The sequence below is a fragment of the Phodopus roborovskii genome, unplaced genomic scaffold (assembly GCF_943737965.1).
Source record: "Phodopus roborovskii unplaced genomic scaffold, PHOROB, whole genome shotgun sequence".
Lineage (NCBI taxonomy): Eukaryota > Metazoa > Chordata > Mammalia > Rodentia > Cricetidae > Phodopus > Phodopus roborovskii.
This window is the reverse complement of record NW_026126447.1, coordinates 15,505,070-15,527,945: the sequence shown is the minus strand read 5'-3', so window position 1 is coordinate 15,527,945 and position 22,876 is coordinate 15,505,070. Positions and strand designations below refer to the sequence as shown.

Genomic DNA, 22,876 nt, shown 5'->3' with positions numbered 1-22,876 from the left:
CAAATTAAACACTTGACAGGTGTGTAACTGAGAGGGCAAAAAAGCCGTGCCCTGAAGGGATGTGCTATTTAAATATTGTCAAAAATATTAGCAGGTCTGAGGGTATAATTGATGCCTCTGTTTAACTCCACCACATTGTGTATTGTTCTAACGCCAGCTAAAAGGATGTATGCTATTAAACGTGAATAATCTCTAATCGCTCCAGCTCATTTCCTATTGCATGATTCCTGTTTAAGTGAAAAGGAACTGTGACTGTGTGTCAATGATCTGTCAAATGCAGGTTCTCAAGTAGTGTCCTCACTGTCACCTAGTCATCACAGCTATTAACTATGGGGTCTAATGTGTATTCATGAAAAAAATCTAGCTATTGTGGGAGAAATAAACACGTTAGCAGTTTAATAATAGAAACTTGTCAGCCTTGAGGATATTGGATTTGCATATTTATTCAGTGAAGTTACTCCAGTCCAGTATAGATGTGGATTCTGCTTTCCTGATTAATTAATCGCCTTACTTTATGAGTGGCCATGGGCACTAAATAGCTCCCCCATGTTACTTGAAGGAGCACTGTGAATTAAAATTTTTGATTTTTAAATAAAGATTTAGGTCCAGGACTTAGAAGCTGTCATTAGCAAGATTATTTTTAAACCATGGCAACAGAGACTAATTCTAAGATTGGAGAAATGGTGTGGCTAGCTCAGATTACCAGGGACAGTTCTCTGGGAAATGTGTCTTGGACCAGGAATATGAGGAAGCCACTTGCTAGGGATCTTATTAGCATCTGTGGCATATGGTATTCTGCTGCAGTAGTGGTTTGGTTAATATATCCAGGTTCCTAGTTTATCTACCCACCCCTTTCAAAAACATGTTGGTGAGTACACATTTTATTTAGATGTATGATATATATTCATATAACCTAAGATAGACTTCTTTTTGAAAATTTAAAACTTTTGAAATATCTCAAGAGATGCTAGGTTTTACATGGCATAAGTGTTGGCAGTTAGAGCAGTTATATCATTTTAAAAAATCATTTTTATTTTTGAAGCACCATCTGCATGCTGTAACATTTTTGTATATATTTCTTTATTTGTGAGTTTTACCTGTTTACATTCAGAAGCACTCCTGATGACAAACAAGGAGAACAATGAACAACAGTGAACACAAATACACACACACTAAAAATACCACAGAAGTAGATCAGCAGATACCTAAGAACCTTGGTTAATAAAATCCATATCATTTCATTTCAGTTCCTGAGGGTTGGGGCAAAACTAAACCAAATGACATTAGAACTGGGGGGTTATATACCTCTTTTTGTGAGACATTCATTGAATTAAAAATTCCCATGGCAATGAGAGTTTTTTTGCACAGTAACTGTTTTATTAAGTATTTACAGGCATCTATAATGTCTTTTGTTGACCACCTAAAATCAGTGAGAAACAAGTGAATGATATGGTAGGGTTCTTACTATCTCAATGGGAAAATAGAACACAGGAAAACAAGGTGATCCATGCTATGATGGAAAGAATAACTTAGCTTTGACTAAAGGAATAGTCCCCATTAAAAGGAACAATATTTAAGGCTGATCATGAAAAATGAGTACTTTTCTGCAGAGCTGGGAGAACAGTTTCAGATGGAAGGAAGAATAATCACACTTGCACAGAGTGCTTGTCAAATGACAGTGTTGTTGTCTGCAATCAGTTTTGCTTGTGAATGATGGGTAGAGCTTGGGAAAGCTATTACATACCCATCAGTGCCTAGCACAGGCGTGTCCTCCCCCAACTTCCAACTTCTTCATGTTTCTTCCTCTTCTTCTTTTCATTCCTACGTACTTGTTTTTCCTACATTCTTACCCTTCTACATTTCTGTTAATTTCTGCCAGCTTCTTCCTCCAGCCATTACTCTCATGTCTCCTATACCCAGAACTCTCTTGCCTCAGAGGTTTGAAGCAAAGGCCAAGAATTACAGAGTTCATTTTTCAATGGTCAGGACCACATTTCTAAGCTAAGCAACAAAGGCAGAACCATAGTCATGGCAACATAAGGTCCCAAAACCATAGGAGTGGAATTGCATCCAAACAGGGAGGGCACAGTGCCCAATGGCAACTTTAAGCACAGATCTATTGTTAGTAGACTGGCAAGTGAAGGATAGGCATTCTTTATGGTTAATGTGAGGTTGGCTTGGGACAAAGCTTTCCTGTCTGTTAGCAGAGAGAATCCAGAACACTCAAGTCTCTTTCTGAGAGCTATGTCTCATCAACTTTAGAAATGCCGTGTAATTCTTGTCCCTGGGCATCTGTGAATGTCTCAGTGGAAACCAGCACTAACCAGCTGTCTGCAAAGGAAGATCCCTATTGGGGGGAGGGGAGCAGGTTTCTAATTTATTCAAACACTTGGTTGAGAGAGTAAGGGTGATGACTGTGATTACTTTCTTGACAGAATCATGCATTGCTGGGGGGAGCCATCCAGTGTACCAATGCACAGGAGGAAATGTGCCCAGGAAATAATTAATACACTGCTGGAGGTTTGGGGATGAATCCCACTATAGAAAAGGAATGCTATGGCCTCACAGGGAATTTGCAGTAAGGGCTGTGACGATTCATAAAACAAATATTCCCACCACCCTGCATGCGTGCCTCCTCCATCGGAAAATGATTCCCATGGGTTAGCTCCATCATTTGTCAGTTGACTTCATACTGCATAATTCTGCGGTCTGTAGCACCTGTACAGAAGAGCCATATGCACACCATTATTCTCCAATGTTCCTTCATGATAAGAAATCTTGAGGAGAATAGGAATACAGGAGATATAGTTCAGCATGATAAAGTCAATCTATAGCAATCACATAGTGAACATCATCTCAAAAGGAGAACAACTCAACATCAGGAGTAGGACAAGGGTATCTACTCCCCTTCCTCCTATTCGGCATAGTAGTTAAAATCTGAGCTAGAACGATAGGAATGAAGGAGATAGAGGGATACAAATAAGAAGTGAAGACAGTCAAAGTTTCCTTATTAGCAGATATGATCCTATACATAAGACCCTAAAAGCTCCAACAGAAATGTCCAATTTTTTTTTGGAATTAAACATAGCAAAATTAAGGTAAGAGTGTTAGTAATATTTTGATAAATAACATCTTTGAATATAATTTTAAAATATATGAATTGTGCTCCAAAGTAATGCTGTTTTCATATTCCTCATGATAAGAATACAGCATCATGTTCAAATTTAGCAGTGGCCTCTCTGGTGACGGGTACCTGAAGTGACACTGCAGAGATAAAGGCGAGGCTACATGTGCATTTTATAGAGTCACTTTTGATTGTCTGGCATGAACATAGGCATTCCTGAAGAGTTGAGTCTGTGTATAGCTATCTGTAACACTGAAGAATCAAGTTTGTATCGAGATGTGGAGACACGATGCTTTCAATTCACAACATCATCAACTGTGATAACTTCCTATGTTTTAAATTGACAGAAAGACAAGGTCTGGGGAGATGACTCAGGGGACAGAGCACTTGCTTCTCAGCTGTGAGGGCCCGGGTTTGTATCTCCAGAACCTTTATACAACCTAGATGTAGTAAAATGTGTCTTCAGTCTCAGCATTTCTGAGAGGTGACAGGTGATTCCGCAGAAGATCTGGAGCCAACTACCCTGGCACACACAGTGGCAAAGGAAACAAGACTGTCTAAAACAAGGTGAAAGACAAAGATGCATAGCCAAGGTCCTCTGACCAACACACACATGCATGCACACGCACACACTTGAAAACAAAAAAGAGAGAGAAATGAGAAATTTTGGTACTTGATCATTTAAAATATTTTAGTATGGGGTGGGGGCAGATGTGTGTATATGACATGGTATGTGTGGAAAGGTCATAAGACATCTTTGTGAAGTTAGTTCTCTCCTTCCATCTCTATGTGGCTTTCGAATATTTTACTCATGCTGCTAGATTGAGAGACAAAAATGCTCTGGTTTGTGTGTGTGTGTGTGTGTGTGTGTGTGTGTGTGTGTGTGTGTGTGTGTGTGTGTGTGTTGTTATTCTGTGGAAACTTGGCATGGGTATATGTGGAGGTCAGAGGATAACTTTGTGGAAATGGTTCTCTCCCACTTCTGTGTGGGTTCTGGGGATAAGCTCAGGTTGTCAGGTTTGTATAGTAAGCAACTTTACCCACAGAAGCATCCCACTAGCCCAGTACCAGAGCACTTTACTGCTTAATTTGACCTTTGTAATTTGAAAGATGCTATTTTGTGACATTTCTGTTAAATAGTGGAAATGTTTATGCTTCCCAAGCTTTATTTCATTACCTAACATATTTCTGCCCTTTCTTGATTCTAATTTGCACTGAAATGACTATGATCCATCTGTAGGCTTTCTGCTAGTTAAAGCAAAATGACAACTACTTCCTAGGAGCGTCTTGCTAAGTTGGGACTTGCTCTTGGTTGGGGGAAGGAGGACAGAAAGAAAGAAGATGTATCAAAATCCCATTAACAGAATTATCCGAGAAAAATGCAGTTTTCCCCCAGTGTTTGTTGCTTATGAAATGGAAAAATATCTTACTTCTGGAATAATTTTAAGATAGAGAGCATGGTAGCTGGCTAAGATGAAAATATCTGTTGTTGCAAGGAGACAAGGCAGATGAGTGGGATCTGACTGCATGGTGTGAAATCTGCAACAGTAATCAATTAAAGTTAAAGAAAGAAAGAAAGAATCTGTGATATTTTTTGGAATTCTGATGTACATTATGTAGACATTAAGAAAATGAGTATTTATTTTTTCACTTTACTTAAAGCTTGTTTACTGTAGAAATTTCCAAATACTTTGTTTCAGTACAATAACAGCTTTAATGTTAGTTTCTTAATTAAATAGTAAATGCAGAGGCACTGAATGGACTGAATTCTTGTTTATCCTGACTAAGAAGGCAATGTTCAAATGGTGCAGAGCTGGACTCAAATGAAGCTGTGTTTTGTTGTTGAAAATTCCTGTGTATCTGAAATAGGAAATGGTGATAATTATATTGTATTTTTGTGTCAAAGATAAAACTTCAGAGAATTAAAAAACAAGTGAAGAGGACTTTACTGCTCTTTCAGAGAATCTGGATTTAGTTTTCAGCCCCCACGCCAGGGAGCTCAAAGCCCACCTGTTACTCCAGGTTCAGGGAATCTGATGCTTCTTTGTGTGTACATGCAGCTGCATGCATGGTGCACATAGACCCACAGAGGCACACATGTGTACATATAACTAAAGATAACTTTAAAGAATTTAAGAAAACTATTTTCTTTAGAAGCTATAGCAACAACCATTAGCTTTCAGAAGCCCTTGAATGCTTGGACATTTGTTTACTTAACTTCTGTATCAGTCTGCCTTATTCCTATCTTATCTAGTGATAAGGCTGGAGCTTCTGCATGATATGAGTGTTACCCAAGACCATGCAGATATTCATAGTAGACTGAGAAGGAAATAGCCAGTCTGTGTTACCTGAAAACAATGCCTTTTTTGACTCTAAGTTTACATTATTTCTGACTTTGATTCTCTTTCTAGAAGAATGAGTGAGACTTTAAAAAATTGAAAGCAAATGCCATTCCTGATGTTTTAAAATTCGGATTAATTAAGATTAGCAATGACTATGAAATTCTCTTATAAAAGTTAATCATTCTTCTAATTATGACAAAAGTTTCATCCTAATTTTATTTATATTTATAATTTAGATGTAAAAGATCAACTCAATGTAATAGGTTAAAATGATATTGGGGTGGAGAGACTGAAAGGTGGGAATGGTGTTGGTTTCTGTGGGACTCTGACTTCCCAGCTGCATTTATCTTCAGGGTTATTCATCACTTCTCTGAGAAAGTTGTAAGCACTTAATAGTTGGATTTGTCTTCTGTAGATGTGAAAATGATGGGAAAAAGTCATTGTTAAACCATAGTGTCCTTCCTAAACTCCTGTTTGCCTTGGCATGCAGTGGGTTAATTCAATTAATCTTGGTACTTTTGTTGATGTAGAAAATTTGAGTATACTTTGATGGTAATATGTTTTGTCAAGATACATTCCTTGAATTTTTCCTTTGAAAATTTGGCCGAGCAAACATGTATCTTGAGATTTAGATGAATGAGTACTATCCTGAGTTATGCATGAGTCGAACACAGACTGCTGTGTGCTGTGATGCTTGAGTTGGTGCCAGAATGCACCAGGAGGAGCTTTGTGGCCAGTCAGAGTTCAGCTTGGCTGGAAGTCCATTCACTGTGCCTTGTTTGTCTTTGAATACTTTGTATCTCATATACCCTTAAGCTCAAAGATGATTGCTTAACTAATTAACATTTAAATAATATTAAATACTCAAAATACTTCTGCATTGAATACGCAGAAGTACCATTCTTTTTCCAAGAGAGAACTTTTTACATAAAAAGACAAGTAACCAGTGTTCCTATGGAGATTCTGTACTTTCTCTGAGTAGATACCTCCTTGAGAACTATGTACCATCATTTCATTATCATTGTCCTCACGGTGAACAGTTAGAGTCTTACTCGGTGCCAGGACTTAAGGTAGGTACAGTTCTGTGCCTCATAACTTCAGTGTTAGGAAATAGAAGAGAGGATGCTCCTCATGTCCTCAGAAGGATGTGGGATCACAGTGAGAGTACATGACCAAACTGGTGTCTGAACCCAGCAAGCTGAAGCCAGGACCCACGTCTTAACTGTAGAGATCCCCGTTGTTTATGTTTTACTGACTTCATAAATTATTGAGCATAATTAAAGGATTTCCTCATGACTGGAGGGCTCTTTAGGAATATTTTCAGATTGCCGTAGGGCGATTTTTGTATTATTTAGATAGAATGAGATTTGTATTCTGTTACTAATAGGTTTCAGTAAATGATCTTAAGACTTCAATCTTATGATGTGCACATGCGCAGTGCATGCTCATGCTCTCTCTCTCTCTCTCTCTCTCTCTCAGACACACACACACACACATACACACACACTGCCAGTGCCATCACCACCACCATACTTCTTCACTGAGCCCTTCTCTCTCTTTACTCAAATAATGGGATCTAAATGAAACAGATCTGAAAGGCCTAACCGATAAGCCAGTACTTTAATAGCACTAGTGTATACTAGACATTTTTTTTTTAATCAGCTCACCTTTCTTACTGGAATTTAATAATCTAAGGCAACAGTTTTCAAACACTCTGATTTCATGATGAACTAGTATATTGTTAGTATTTATGAAGAGCTGTGGTTAGAGAGATGACTCAGCAGTTAAGAGTGCTTTGCAGTCCTGAGAACCACAGTTTGGATCCCAGCTCCCATATAACAAGCCCTTACATGACTATAGTTCCGGTTGTCAGGGATATGATGGCCTCTTCTGGGCTCTGCTACAGTGGTGCAGGTCAGTACACACAGGTCCACATCCTCTCACACAGACACACACTCATAAATAAAATAAACCTTTAATACTATTGATAAAGAGCTATAAAAAGTTTTATGGATTTTACCCACAAGCATTGATCATAGGAAAAAATCACAGAAAACCCATTTTATATTTAAAAATAGTGAGAGGAGTAACTTTGCTTTATATTTTTTGCTCATTACTCTAATGCTTGAAAGAAGGAAGTTGGGTTTTCTAACTTGATTTCACATTGATTGATTTCTGATTTTAGCTAATATATTTGGGGAAAAAGATTTGTGATGTTTTCCTAAATGTTAGATAGAATATGGGGCCTGAGACTCAAGAGTATTTCATGTTCCTTTGCAGTAAAAACCTAGTAGTCTGTCTTGCCATTTTAGCTTTAATTTTTTACTCAAGCATGACTTTATGTTACCTTGGCCATTTGAAAATTTTGATCTGACAAAATTAAGTTTTATATTTAATTATATACTAATTGCACTTGATAATAACATTTGAGATCTTATCAACAACACCTTAGTTAGATATAGAATGGTGTCAAAACTGCTATCTGTTCAGAAATTATAATTTCACTTGAAAGCTCAAGTTACTTAATTGGTAACAACTACAGTCAGCTGTTTTACTTGAGATTGTAATCTTGGTGTGACAGCTGTGTTTTGTTCATTTTTTGAGGAAGAGTACATTATCATAACTTGAATATGAATCATATTTTCAGATATTCACATTAAAAACTTGACTGATTTACCTTGCAACTGAAAAGTAGTAGTTTTCCTTGATCCCTCCACGAAGGCTTTTTCCTTTATATGACACTACCATTAAAACGACATGAACTCAAGGTAAGACTTTTGAAAGGGCTTTTTACCACTACATCAGGAAGTTTTGGGCCAGGTATGATGGCTTGCATCTATAATACCTGTATTTGAGTGGCTGAGACTGGAGCAGTGCCAGGAGTTTACAACCATCCAGTTCTGTACAGTGAGGCTCCATTGTGACACTGATTCCACAAGCCAGACCATAACCAACCAACAAAGAAACAAATCCCCTCCCCCCAGCCAAGTTGAAACCTTTGTAAGGTGATTTAAATCATGGGGAGATAGAACCTTACTCTTGGTGGAAGAGCTAAAAGTATTTGTGGTCATCTGTCTTTTAGCCTATCACAATATAAATACCCCCTCATTACAAACAATAAAACTGAAGATATCATCCAAGCACATGAGAACTGCTCTGGGCACAGGACTTGGTGATAGAGTTCTTGCCTTACACACCCAGTGCCCAGAGGTGAACCCTTGGCTGCCAAGACAGAACCATTAACTTTGGAATTAGAATCTCAGTGTAAACTAAGACAGTAAGTTAAAATCCTTTCACCTGACTATTTTATTACATTGTGTGTGTGTGTGTGTGTGTGTGTGTGTGTGTGTGTGTGTGTACACTCAAGTGCACATACATAGGCCATAACTTAGATGTAGTGATCAGAGAACAACTTGTGGTGGTTAGTTTCTCCTTCATGTGGCATGTGGGTCCAGGGATTGAACTCAAGTCATTAGGCTTGGCGACAAGTACCCTTACCCTTCTTTTCTTGTCAAGGCATTTCACAGGCCTCAGAACTTAATGGCTTTAAAAGGTAAACTTCAATTTTTCTTTTATAACACCAATGGAAAGAGTTTGATACACAACTGGGACTCTTAAACTTTAGTTTCTTCTTCACAAAAATTACTCAATTATTTATACATGTGTTATGAAATTGGGGAGGGGCAAGTCCCAAACTTTTCACTTGAGTATCCTTTAAAAAGATTTTAACATCACAGGTCTTCTTCAGAACATCAATTTATATAGTCAGATGGAATACATTCCATTATGTTTCTTGGGCATAGTTTAGTGTGTGATGGCTGAATTTTAACATATGTATGTATGTATGTATGTATGTATATTTATATATTACCTGTAGTTTCAGAAATGAATAAGATCTTTGTAGATATAGTTTTGAGTGAAACCTATAATGTTATAAAATAGCATAACCCATGAAGTGGCCATTCATTTGAAGTAATTGACATTGTGTAGAAGCTGGCCTACAGTTTTGCACTTGATGCTGTCATTTAACAAACTAATCAGCATTGCATTGGGTAGGTTAGTGATTATCTGTATATACTTTACTAAATACCAGAAAGAAAAGTCAAGAGCCTTACATACTCTTTAATTCATTTCCTTCTCTAGGCTTTAAGTGTTCTTTGCCTTCCATCTTGAGTTTTATAGTGGGTAATTTATGCTTTCTAGCACAGGGAATGTTATGACAAATAGGCCATACAAACTCAGCACTCACGCCTAATGGGCACAGGTGCAGAGACTTTACATCCCCACCACTCAGAATGGCTTCTTGAATTCTTAGGTGAAGGAATTAGTTTCTAACTTGAAATCTCTTATTTGTTAAATCTATCAGCTGAAGGCTGTTAGAATCTACTTTAGGAGTATCTGTAAATTACAGGTTCTAGACCACTATCTGCTCTGCTCTTAAAAATTCATAGCTGAGAAAGAAAGTTATCCATCTTAGTAGTTGAGGGAATTAATCTGCTCAGAATGATATTACAGTTAATTTTAAATACAAATTGTTATTTATATTTAGAATTATGACTAGGAAAAGAAAATTTTCACTTAACTGCCCCTAACACTGCCCAGTATCACATAACTCAATGCTTACCAGATATCTAAATGAATGAAAGGGAGGCTTCAGACAACGTGGAAAATTGTGCTTATATGTGACCATGATTCCTTTCATGCAACTACATTCCATTCTGTCTATTTCCCAAAGATCAGGAACTATAAATTCTTTTTGTTTACAGTTGCCTCCTGATTGAACACACAACACAATTTCTCATTAGCTTTAAAAACAAGGATTATTAAATCAGAGTGCTTCCATCAATTTCTGTCTAGTTTGTCTGTTCAATTATATGTTGAGATTTACTCTAATCAGCACTGTGCTGGAAGAGGTACAGGAAGAGAGGTCTCACCAGGTCCCAGGCTTGAAATGGAGTCCTGATATGTAGCCACGTTTTCTTGTTCTTGTCATTTCAGCTGATAGATTTCCTTGAAAAGTCTTAGCTTCTCTCCAACTTTGCACTTCATATTTAGGATCGTTCCAGAGAGTATTTTATACATTTTTGTAAATCTGCAAGAAAATAAGCACTTTTTTTTTTTTGCTCTGTTAGAAGAAAAGACAGTGCAGGTTTAAAGCCTTCTTCTCTAAGAGGTGCACCTGGTGAAGGAGAGTCCCCAGGCAAGCCCCCCTTATGTTAGCACTAAAATGGAAAAATGGAAAAATACTGATATTTGATAAGCATTTTTCTGAAATCTACCAAAGCTAGCATTGTAAATGCAATATGAAAATGCCATATTTTAGCATTCAGATGACAGAAACACAATGCCTAGCAGATGCACACAAGCACTGTTTCTATCATTTGAGTTCTCTAAGAGAACTGTGCTTTCATGTTGTGTACTAGAAAGCCCTGAGTTGTGTGCACTCGTCATTACGTCTCATGTTGTAAACTTTAATACAATTGATAAATAGTGGTATAGAAAAATTTGAAAGCTCCACTTTTTAGCATATTGAATATGTATCTTCAGTTGTGTTAAAAGTCCAATGTGTGTTTGTATAGTCAACACAAATCAATTTATAGGAAGTTACCAGCATTTCTAATGTCCTGTGGAATTGTTTCTCACTCAGAACTATCCCTTTCCTGAAGAATCTGTGTGATGTTCATGTTGTGGGAAGAATAACATATATGCTTGGATCTTTGTATAAGGGAGAACATATATTTACTTTTTTTTCTGAAATTGTGTGACCTTACTTAACATTACACATTTTCCTGAAAATGTTGTGGTTTCATTTTTCCTTAAAAATGAATAATTTTCCATTTTATATTTCTGCTAGATTTTTATTATCCATTCATCAATTAATAGACTACTAGAATAGTTTAATTTCTTGTTATGTTAAATGCAGTAGCAGTAAACATGGAGGTACAAATATCTCTATGTTAGTGTATGTAGTTCTGTGGGTTTTGAAATATGTAGTTCTGCCCAGCTTTGAAATAACAGGGTCATATGGTAATTCAATTTTAATTTTTTTGAGAAATACTCAAACTTAATTCTACAATTACTGTGTGAATTTACATCCCTACCAACAGAGAATAAAGATTCCTTTCTCGCCACATCATCCACAACATTTGCTATCTTTTCATTGCAACATGCGTTTTTATCCACTTTTTATAAAGAGGTTGTAGCTTTGTTGTCTTTTTTCCAGGTCCTCTGTTCTATTTTTCTGCCAGTATCACTATAGCTCTGTAGTATAGTTTGAGGACAGGTGTTGTTAAATGTTCTGCATCATACTGAATCCTTTGAATTGTTTGGTTGTTTGTGGTCTTTTGTGGTTTTGTATGAAGTTGTGAATTGTTTTTCCAGATCTATGAAATCTGAATTAAATCTGTAGATAAATTTTAGTAGTATTTTTTATTTATAATCTGCCAATCAAGGAGCACAGGAGGCCTTTCCATTGTCTAGTATGGTCTCTAATTTCCCTTTTGATTGTCATGGTTTTTTTTTTTTTTTTTTTTTTTTGGTTTTTGTTGTAGAGGTCTTTCTCTTCAGTCAGATATATTTCTAAATACAGTTATTTATATCAGAGTATTATAGATGTATATAGACTACTTTTTTAAAAAAAATATTGACACTATATCCTCTAACAGTACTATGTTTATTAGATCTAGGCATCTTCTAGTAGACTCTGTTTGAATTTTTTAAGTATTTATTTCATAAATATAGAACATTTTAGACTATTTTTCATATAGTACAATACTCTTGAAATGCATCCAAAATGCATTCAATCTTTGTTCCTTGAATAATCTGAAGTAAACTCACTCCTTTCTGCTATTCTTGGTAGGAGAAGCACAAAAATCATATTCCAAGAACAATTCCATGTTTTGTAAAAAAACCAAGGTCACAAGACTCCTGTCTTGTTTTCCAGGCATTTTCTCAGAAGCATATGAGAATTGTCCTCATACGACTCCACTCTTGGTTCTTGTTCTGACAGTCTGCCATTTGTGTTTAATTTCATGAAGCTATATGACATGTGTGATGTAAAATTTTTCTATGGAAACATAAAATACTTTGAAAACTATATAGGTGAATAAATTAGTTATGGTGGATTCGTTATATGGACCACACTTTAAGACTGAGTAAAGGTCTGTAGTGTTCTAGAAATCCTTGTAAGAGGAATTCTCACATTTCTAACAACTGGCACCATGCTAGAACCTGTCTTTGCACTTATAGTTAGGGAAACAATGTTTCTGCTAAACAGTGAGCACAATCTTCAGTTAAGGTCTATTTTAGGTCACAGTAATAACCAAAGTCCGTAAGTTAATATTTATTTGTTTATTGGGCATATAAAAGCTCCTTGAGACTCAAATAATCTGCCAAAAGTTAATAAGTAAGATTCATTCCCGTGTTTCAAGGTGCATAACAGAGAATGTCTCTATTTTTATTCCATACTACTTTCTAGACCTTGACATTCTTGCTACCCCAGGCTGGCCTAAAACTTGAGATCTTCTTGCCTAGGACTCCCTAGTGCTGGAATTGTATTTGTGCATGGATGCCTGGGTTAGGAAACCATTATAATAAATAGTTGAAAATGAATCAAAATGTGCCTTTGTGCTTTTTCCTTAGAGTATACATTTTCAAACTTAAAAGTCTTTTGATGGTATAATGAAATGACAGTTTTAAAATATGTGGACTGTTTTCAGTAGATAACCCTGGCTCTTCATTTATATGAAACCCTAAGATCAGGGAAGAAGCCAGGCAAATCAGTGACCTTTGACCCTTAACAGGTGATCTTTATATTGCAATGATACTTTTTCTCCTGTGATTTTACTCTTACAGTGCCCTTAGCCCTGGCCCTCTGTAACATCAGAGCTTTTGCTTTAGTGGTTAATTTCTTGTAGAGAAGCCATCTATTATTGGAATGGAGTTTTGTTCACTCTGGCACACTGGAGCAGAAGTCCAGATATTTTTCACTATGCAAACATACCATAGGCATTAGGTCCTAGTGTGTGGGATCTTCAGCCTGTCACAAATTTTATTATGCCATCTGCTTCAACCTGAGCAGTGTGCTTCTGCCGGCAGACTTTGCTGAAGTTGCCATGGCTCGGGATAAAAAAAATCAGTCTTGGCAAAAGAAACTTGCTTTTGAAAAATAATAATTGATCATGCCTGCTGTAGATTTTAAAATAAGCATTTGAAAGAATTCCCAGAAGCTTCCTCCCTCTTTTTCATGGGTGACTAAAGGTAGCTAATATAATGGTAAATTTTTGGTAACTTTGGTAATAAGTTTTCTGTTTTATTTTTAAGAATGAGTGGCAAACTCTTATTGGGACACAGGATGAAACATTTTCGTAGAGTTCATCATTGGAAGCTCTGCACCTTCTTTATCCAGGAATGGTATTGCAAGTGACTATATTTTGTGTGTCACAAAAAGATGATAGCAGCATGATGAAAATGTATCTTTGACACACATTATTATTAGGTCCTTGATTTTGTGTTATCCCATCATCTATGAATTGGAGACAATACCAGTGGAGGAGTTGTGTGGATAAGTGTTTACTTTGTAAAGTTATGTTGATGGCCAACTCTGTGCAAGGCATTCCTGGAGAGATTAGCGACCTGGAAGTAAACAGAATGGCTGGATTCCTGCACTGCAGAGAAATACACTCTGGTTACCTTTACTGGATGGAATGGAGGTGATTTGACAGTGGGTGTGCATCAACAGCTTGGAAGTGCTGCCCTAGTCAGCATTAGTTGTCAGTCAAACAGCCTAGAATCTACTGAAAAGGGAGTCTTTGTTGAGTAATTATCATTAAGTTTGCCTGTGGGGATGTCTGTGAGTCATTTTCATGATTGGCAATTGGTGTAGGGCCCAGCCCCCGGAGGAAATACCATTCCATGGGCTGGTGGTCCTGAATTGTAGAAGAAAGCTAGCTAAGGAAGAGTGCTTGGGAGAGTGAGCCAAAGAACTGGCTGGCAAGTTGCACTCCTCATGGTTCCTGCCTCTGTCTTCCTGCCATGAATTCCTGCCCTCTTTCCTTCAGTGATGGACTATGGCCTGAGTGTAAGCCACATAAACCATTTTCTCTCCAAGCTGTGTTTGTTTAGAGTGTTTTATCTATCATAGCAGCAGAATGAAACCAGAATAAGAGGTCTGAAGAGAAGCATGGCAAGGCCTGCCCACAGAGAAAGATGGCGGGAACTATCTAGATTAGGCTGTTGGGGAGAGCTTCCCCATTGTAAGGTTGAATAGGTGTGTATGAAATAATTGGATGTATTTCTACCTGGCTGGTGGTGTGAGATATACTGAGGAGGTCAGCACAGCTAAAGTTAAGGGGCTAAGGAACAAGGCAGAGCTATTTTGAACATATCACTGATGAATCTGACACAATTGAAAACAAAAAGTTGCAGGAAAACTTTGCAACAATGTCCAGTTAGGACTGACTGCATTGTGCAGGAAAGATTGGCTGTCTACATGGCACAGATACACTACTTCAGTTAGGACTAACAGTTTATACTGCACAGTTAGGATTATATGTCTACACTATACAGTTAGGATTGAGCATCTACATTCCAGTTAGAACTGACAACTGTCTATACTTCTTTGAGTTAGCTTTTCTTGACCATGTAGTAGCCATTGTGATGTTCTGTTTTACAAAACGAAATAATCGATTTTTTTGTTTTGTTTTGTTTTGTTTTGGTCGTGTTATCCCAGGTGTTTGCCAGTTCAGTCTAATACTTTTGAGAATATTAACCCAAAATTAAAGAGAAAAGTGGGTTCAAGGCCACTCTCAAGTCTTAGACAAGTGCGGAACCAACACAGTTGACTTAAACACACTAGACCTGATGTTATTAATCTCTGCATCCTTCTAGGTAAACATTGCTACTTTGGCAACTACAAATGCTGATCCTGCCCACACACCTCAGCTCAGCCCTGCTGCAATTCCCACTCTGCAAAGTGAATCACTTTTACTGTCTCCAAGTAATGGGAACCTGGAAGCACTTTCTGGACCTGGTGCTTTACCTGTCATGGTTGGGAAGCCTGCCTTTGATGAACTTGATCAGCTCATCAAAAATATGGCCCAGGTAAGAGCATTTCTCCCTGTCATTTAGCACTGGATATAAGAAGGTGTCTGATTCCTGCCATAATTCGTGGAATACAGTATTTATAACACCTGAACACTTTGGGCGATGAGAAAGAATTTGGGGGATTTATGTAGTTCAGATTTTTCTATTACATTTTAATTTTGAAGATGATAATGTATTATTTCCCCCTTGCCTTTATTCCTGCCAAAACTCTTTTAAATTCATGGTGTCTCTTTCCTTTTTTATTGTTATACACACACACACACACACACACACACACACACACATACACACACTTTGAGTACATGACAGCAATAAAAGAAAGCGGTAAGTGTGAGTATTTTTATCTGGCTGGTAATTTGAGCACTCTGACTGTGTGTGTGTGTGTGTGTGTGTGAGAGAGAGAGAGATGCAATGAGGTCAGCATAACTGTAGCTAAGGCAGCGAGGACAGAATTCTAGGTGACAGGAAAGAGTAATCTGGGAAAAACACTGATGAATCTTCCTAAAACTTTCAGTTGTCAATTAAAAGTTGCATTCCTGATAAATATAGTTAGGTTTGACCATCTACGCTGAATTCAGTGAACTCATTCACACACACACATTCTCTCTCTCTCTCTCTCTCTGTGTGTGTGTGTGTGTGTGTGAGAGAGAGAGAGAGAGAGAGAGAGTTCCTAATACATAAATGCAACCTGTTTAGTCTGTATAATGTTACTTGCATATTTATATTTTCAAGGCTGATCATTTGGAAAAGTGATTGCATTTTAAATTGGATATTTCATGCCACATTCCAGAAATATTCCTCTGGAAAAAATGAAATATTCTATTCTAGGTGATGACTGCTAAACTGATCTCTTTTTGGTAAACAAAGTAATGTCTCAAGAAGATGATTGTTATCTGTAATAATGTTTTTTGTTTTCTGTAGTTTCTATTTTGAGATTGTTAGTTTGATTCTGATTTTGCTATGTAATCTGGTGGTAATGCTGGCTTGCTTTCCATGTGTAACCCCGGTTTGCATAAAACTCTCTATCCTCTGGTCTCAGTCTTAAGAGCTAAGATTTAAAAAAATGCACCATTGCTGCCAGCTTGTAATCGGCTCTTAATTTTATTTCCTGTTTTGTTTCCTGAACAGGGCCGCCATGTGGAAATATTTGAGCTCCTCAAACCGCCATGTGGAGGCCTTGGATTTAGTGTTGTTGGACTCAGAAGTGAAAACAGGGGAGAATTGGGAATATTTGTACAGGAAATTCAAGAGGGCAGTGTGGCTCACAGGTGAGATTGTCACAGCAAATTATTTGGTTTTGATGTAACAATCAGAAGGCTTTTGATCACTACAGGGAAAAATGAATATAAACAAAACCAGAAATAATGAGATATTAGCCATTTTTTAGAAATTATTAATATTTTTGGGGGGTCACTACTATTTTGGTGCTATAAAGCAAGTCAATTAAAATGAGTCACGGGGTGGGTAAGATGGTAGAAATGTTTGATGTGCAAGTGTGAGGAGCTAGGTTTGGATCCCCATAAAAAGAAGAAAAAAAGCCAGGCGAGGTGGTCCACATTTCTAATCCAGCACTGTTGTAGTAGAGATAGCCAGATGCCAGAGTTTGCTGGTCTGCCAGTCTATCCAAGAAGATGAACTTGGGTTTCTCTGACAGACTGTCACAAAAAATGAGTTGCAAAGTGATAAAGGAAGACACTTGATATCATCCTGTGGCATCCCTATACTGGTGCACAAGCAGTCATGCACATGCATGTGTATGTCACACATATACACAAAAGTAAAATGAGAGTAGTTAAATTTTAGTTAAGAAATCACTGTTATATTTTGGGCTCCTTTGACTAGAAATCACCAGAACTGTCTCATTATAATTTGAACCATTTTTTATTAATATATTCAGAGCAGGAAGAAATACATGTTTATCTAGCAGGCTTTCTTGGACCACCATTCCCCAAATCATGACACAGAGACTTATTAGTAGTTATGAATGCTCAGCTTTATCTTATGCTTGTCCTACTAGCTCTTGTAAGTTAATTTAACCTGTTTCTCTTCATTTACATTTTGCCTTGGGCCATTTTTAAACCTTTCTTTCATTCTGTATGTCCTCCTTACTTTGTTTGGCTGTCTGGTAGCTGCCTGTCTGGCTGGCCTCAGGCATCTCCCTCTTTTTCTCCTTCATTCTCTCTCCTCTCTCAACCCTAGATATCTGCTATTCTTGTTCTCTCTGGCCCACAGTCCTGCCTCTCCTTCTATTGCCTAGCCATTGGATTTTTATTAGCCCAATCAGTGGCCTTAGGAAGTCAAAGCAACACATCTTTACATCATTAAACAAATGCAGCATAAACAAATGGAACACATCTTTGCTTGGTTAAAGTAATATACTACAACATTTCCCTCTTTTTCTCTAAATAAGAAGTGTTTTAACTTTAATATAGTAAAATTTATACAATAAGAACAGTTATCAAATAAGAATTATATTTATACTATCTAGTTATTTGTAGTTGGCCAATTCAAAGAAAATATTCCATTATTTGTCCTATCTTGGTGAGTCTAAAGTTTTGTAGCTAATTTACCTTCTGTCATGACTAAGAAAAACTGTAACTGTAACTGTTTATAGTCTTCAACTCCATCAAAGACCCCAGGTGGATATAATATTACCTGAGTAAATGGGAAGTGCAGTGCAAGCCACTTCCAAAACTATAGAAATGATAGAGACATTTGTCAGTCTTTACAATCACCCAAGGTTTCTCTGCAATGTTATGGTACTCATCTTCAGCTTGTAGGCCCAGACTATCTGGCACACTTTTCTATGAAGCAGGAATTTTGAAGGACTGTTTCACCTTGTGTTGGCAAAGTTAAGGCAGATGCTTTCCTTTGTGTCCTGCATATCCAGTTTGATGGTATATGCTGCCAACAGTTGAGGTAAAAAACAGTTTCTTGTCAAAATAGCTAGATTTTCCATATTGAAAGCAAACTCTATATGGAGGTTCTTTGATGTCAATCATCCTTTTATGAAGTAGATGGGTGCTCCTAGGAGTAGGAATGTCTCACTGTCATGAAAAGACTTAGGTTATTAAATAACTTAAATGCCCTATTCTATAGTTCTATGAAGCATTTGGAGATGATCTGTCTAAAAATATATCTGTGTTTACCCTTGAAAACATACCCAACATGACTATAAGTTTAATTATTATATATGACTAACTATTAACCTGGCCTTCTGATTATACATTACATTTTCAAATGAACTGTGTAAGCACAATATACTAAACAAGAGTAGAAACATTCAGCATAACAAAAATTACTTTACATTTGTACCAATATATCAAAATCCATACCAATATAAAATATTTGAGGTTAATAGTTTTCTTTTTATCCTATATTTTTATATTCCCCCTAAACAATGACACGAATCCATAATCCACTGAATAACCAAAAATGACCTACCCTACATCTTGGGGATATGGGCCTTGTGTTCTCTAGATTGCTTCTTGTAATGTGGAGGTAATGACATCTTTAGGGGACCCTGAGAAATGTGAGATAATGGTCAAGTCCAGGAAAAAGTAGTTGTAACTAACATTTGTTGACCAGTCTCAGAACTGTTCCCATGCAGAAGGATCAGTATATATATCACCTGTCTTGTAGTTTTCCTTGGTTTATTTCTTTTTGGCTATCACCAAGGTTTTTAGGAGGTCTCCCTTGATCAAATCTGATCTCTATTAACCTTGGAGGAAATCCGCAGCAGTTTATTTCCTGTGGAAACAAAAGCATAGCCTCTTCCCCAACACAACAATTTTCTGAATTCCATTTTAAAGTTAAGACCTTTCTAAAGTGTCTAGGCTGGTTTAATTCCGTGTCTCTCAGCTCTTGTTTACTTATCAGTATACAAAACATTCAAAGTCAATACAACACTATCAGGATCCTGACTCCTTTTTTTTTTTTTTTTTTTTTTTTTTTTGGTGGCTTATTTTTTTTATTATTATTACTTTACTCTCTTTAAAGACTTTACTATTATTTTTAAACTATACATCTTCTTCCCCCTATGACTGTCAATATCCATTTCTTTTCTTCCTTAAGCATACACACATTTTTAAATATGCTGTAACCTGTTTAGAGGGTTTTCCCCCATCTGTACTTGTCCTTATTGCATGTTTCTAGCCTTTCTGACCACATGAGCCAAACCTTAAACTCACTGCATAGCTTTGCACTGAAAGCTGATTCCTCCTGGCTCAGGTCTGTGATAGCTGAGCTTTAGCCCCTGAGCCTGACTGAGAGCTGCACACAACTGGGTGCTGCCTCTAACCAGGAGTTGTATTCAATCTCCCCTTCTCTAGCAAGCTGGTGCCCTTGCTGTGACAGGCGTTTTAAAATACCTTTGTTTCGGGCTGGAGAGATGGCTCAACCGTTAAAGGCTAGGCTCACAACCAAAAACATAAAATAGCTTTGTTTCTACTTAATGTGCCAGCTACTTAAGTGTTCCCTTTATGGCAGAGTCTCTTAAATGAACCATATCCTTTCTTTTTTCTTTCTCCCCCCCCCCCCCAGCTTTCTCAGGCCCTTTGTGGAAATACAGGCTCATATTGGAATGCCTGATTCCTCCTCCTGCTTATTCCTGATACCTGCCAGCCAGCCCTGCCTATCCTCCTATTGCCTAGCTATTGGTTGTTCAGCTTTTTATTAGACCAATCAGGTGCCTTAGGCAGACAAAGTAACACATCTTTTAAACAAATGCAGCATGAACAAATGTAACACATGTTTACATTAATAAAAAAAGGCAACATGAACAGATGTAGCTCATCTTTACATAGTTAAACAAATGCAGCTTAAACATATGTAACACATCTTTGCTTAGTTAATGTAATATTCAACCACATGCTTACTTTTAAAATAAAGGACCATCTGTAAATAAGTGCTTGGGTTGGTTAGTCGGCAGTTGATGAAAAAGTGACCTTTGACAGTGGTTCAGGTAGCAGTGAAATTGCTACAAGCACTGGTGCCAAATCACATGCTTTTAAAAGTAGATGCTTTAAAAATATTCACAGTAGGATTAAAATGACTTGAATACTTAGGCCACAGAACTGTCATTTCCTTGAGAGTGTTAACATCTTTCATTATTTCATTTCCTTCCTTGATAGAGATGGCAGGCTGAAGGAGACAGACCAGATCCTCGCCATCAATGGCCAAGTCCTGGACCAGACAATCACACACCAGCAAGCCATTAGCATCCTGCAGAAGGCCAAAGACACTGTGCAGCTGGTTGTTGCCAGAGGCTCCTCGCCTCAGGTCCCCAGCCCCCAAATTTCCAGGTCTCCATCTGCAGCTAGCACAGTTTCAGCTCACTCGAACCCAGTGAGTAGACAAGGCACCACCTTTTCAGCTGTGCTCTCGCTAATGCCTGCCATTTCCTCATATGTCTTAGAGGCTTGCTTGCTTTTGTTTTTCGTGTTTTATATATATATTTCGACATGGGATATTGATTTCTGAGTCATGATTAAGTTTTGAATTTTTAAAACAGCCTTTACTTTGCATGATCCTTTAACAGCATTCATACTAAATGCAGTCTCTTAGTAAAATATACCTGTAAGTAGATAAAAATATTTAAAATATTTCTCTCTCTCTCTCTCTCTCTCTCTCTCTCTGTGTGTGTGTGTGTGTGTGTGTGTGTGTGTGTGTGTTTGTGTATGCCCAAGCTTGAACGTATGTGGCACCATACCTCATGTGGTTACAGTTAGCAGTCAATGATGGTGTAGATTTATACAAATTAGCTTCCTGCCTCAAGGTATGATTAGAAGGACTCTCCTACCATAGTACAGTTGTTGTTTTGGAAGTTCTTTTTAGTGAAGTTTTACAAATATGTTACAGACTCAGTGCCTGTTTCTGTGGGTTAAATGCAGTCAATATAGTGATATATTGATGACTATAGGAAGGCTCATAATCAATAGTGGTAGTTAGGCGTCTTTTGAAGGGGAAGTATATTAAATGAAAAGTTGGACTTGGTTAGCACTCATGATTCTGTATGAAGTCAGTATTTAAAACAAACAAACTACTTATCAAAAGCTTTCCTTTTAGATTCACTGGCAGCATGTGGAAACTATAGAGCTGGTAAATGATGGTTCAGGTCTGGGATTTGGCATCATAGGAGGAAAAGCAACTGGTGTGATAGTCAAGACCATTCTGCCTGGAGGAGTGGCTGACCAGGTGAGCTGCTATGATAGGTTATTTTTCTGTTCTTCTAGTATGGCTTCATCATTTAGGTTTTCTGTTAAAAGAAGGAAATTTTGATCAATTAAGAATCTTTCATCTTATTGGACTGACCTTCAGATATTCTCTTAGACTTGGAAGAGAATACTTGAAAGTAGATATGGATCTTACTTAAAATACAGTTATAGGCAATGCACTGAGCACTCTGAAGAACCAGGGGCTAAACCAGGCTTATGGCTGCAATCCCTGTAGAGATAGCTACCCTTTGTTTGATAATTATATATTTGTAAACCTAGCAGCTGTTTAAAAACCACATTAAGGAAAAAGTACGTTATTGTGTAGGTAAAACCAACCCATCTCTCCCTTTAGTGCTGGTTCCCTGGCTTCATATCACACACAGCCTCTTTTCTGTTCAGTTTGTTGAGGTGTTGGTGTATATGAAATGTGCCATTTATTGTATTGTGTGTGAACAATTGTTCAATGCACTTATTACCTGTGTCTCATATTTTAACTTTATAAGGTTATAAAGCTAGTGTTTTCACTTACAGATTTGAACTTAAATTGGGAAGCTGAGTTCATCAGGCACCCTCATATTCATGAATGAAAGCCCTAGTTAAACAGCAACGCTTTAACTAGTGATATTGACAGTAACATAACATTTAAGTTTTAGCCAGCATCTAGCAATAGCAAATGAATTTCATATGCTTGAGAGAAAAGGCAGAATACCATTTACTTATTTTCCTTAGGATATACAAAATATAAACACATTCAGCTTTAAATCACTAAAATTAAGTTAAATTACAAGGTTAGTCCTTAGTTGGACTGGCCACATGCCTGGTGTCCCTCAGCCACATGTCACGAATTATTTGCCCTGGACAGTACAAAGCAGCTTGTCATTTCAGAGTTTTTCAGATACCGTTAATATCTCTCATCTGTTTGAATTTTCCTTTCATTGGGATATTATCTGCAAGTGCATTCTTTGGCATATTTATAATTGAAATGGCCAGATAGAATCTGTAGGAACATTCCAGTACTTTCTGGTGTTTTTTTAAAATCACAATCTAATTAATATGAACTGTGTTTACATAAGTAACCTCATCCTTCATCT

General features: G+C 37.3%; 1 protein-coding gene across 1 annotated transcript in view; it reads left to right on the top strand.

Moving 5' to 3' along the window:
- Mpdz (multiple PDZ domain crumbs cell polarity complex component) overlaps positions 1-22,876 on the top strand; it is a 144,939-nt gene that overhangs the window by 27,749 nt on the left and 94,314 nt on the right. Inside the window, exons 4-7 of the mRNA XM_051188103.1 lie at positions 15,355-15,567; positions 16,699-16,838; positions 20,703-20,916; positions 21,637-21,765. Coding sequence (XP_051044060.1) covers positions 15,355-15,567; positions 16,699-16,838; positions 20,703-20,916; positions 21,637-21,765 — 696 coding nt within the window. The remainder of the gene's footprint in view (positions 1-15,354; positions 15,568-16,698; positions 16,839-20,702; positions 20,917-21,636; positions 21,766-22,876) is intronic.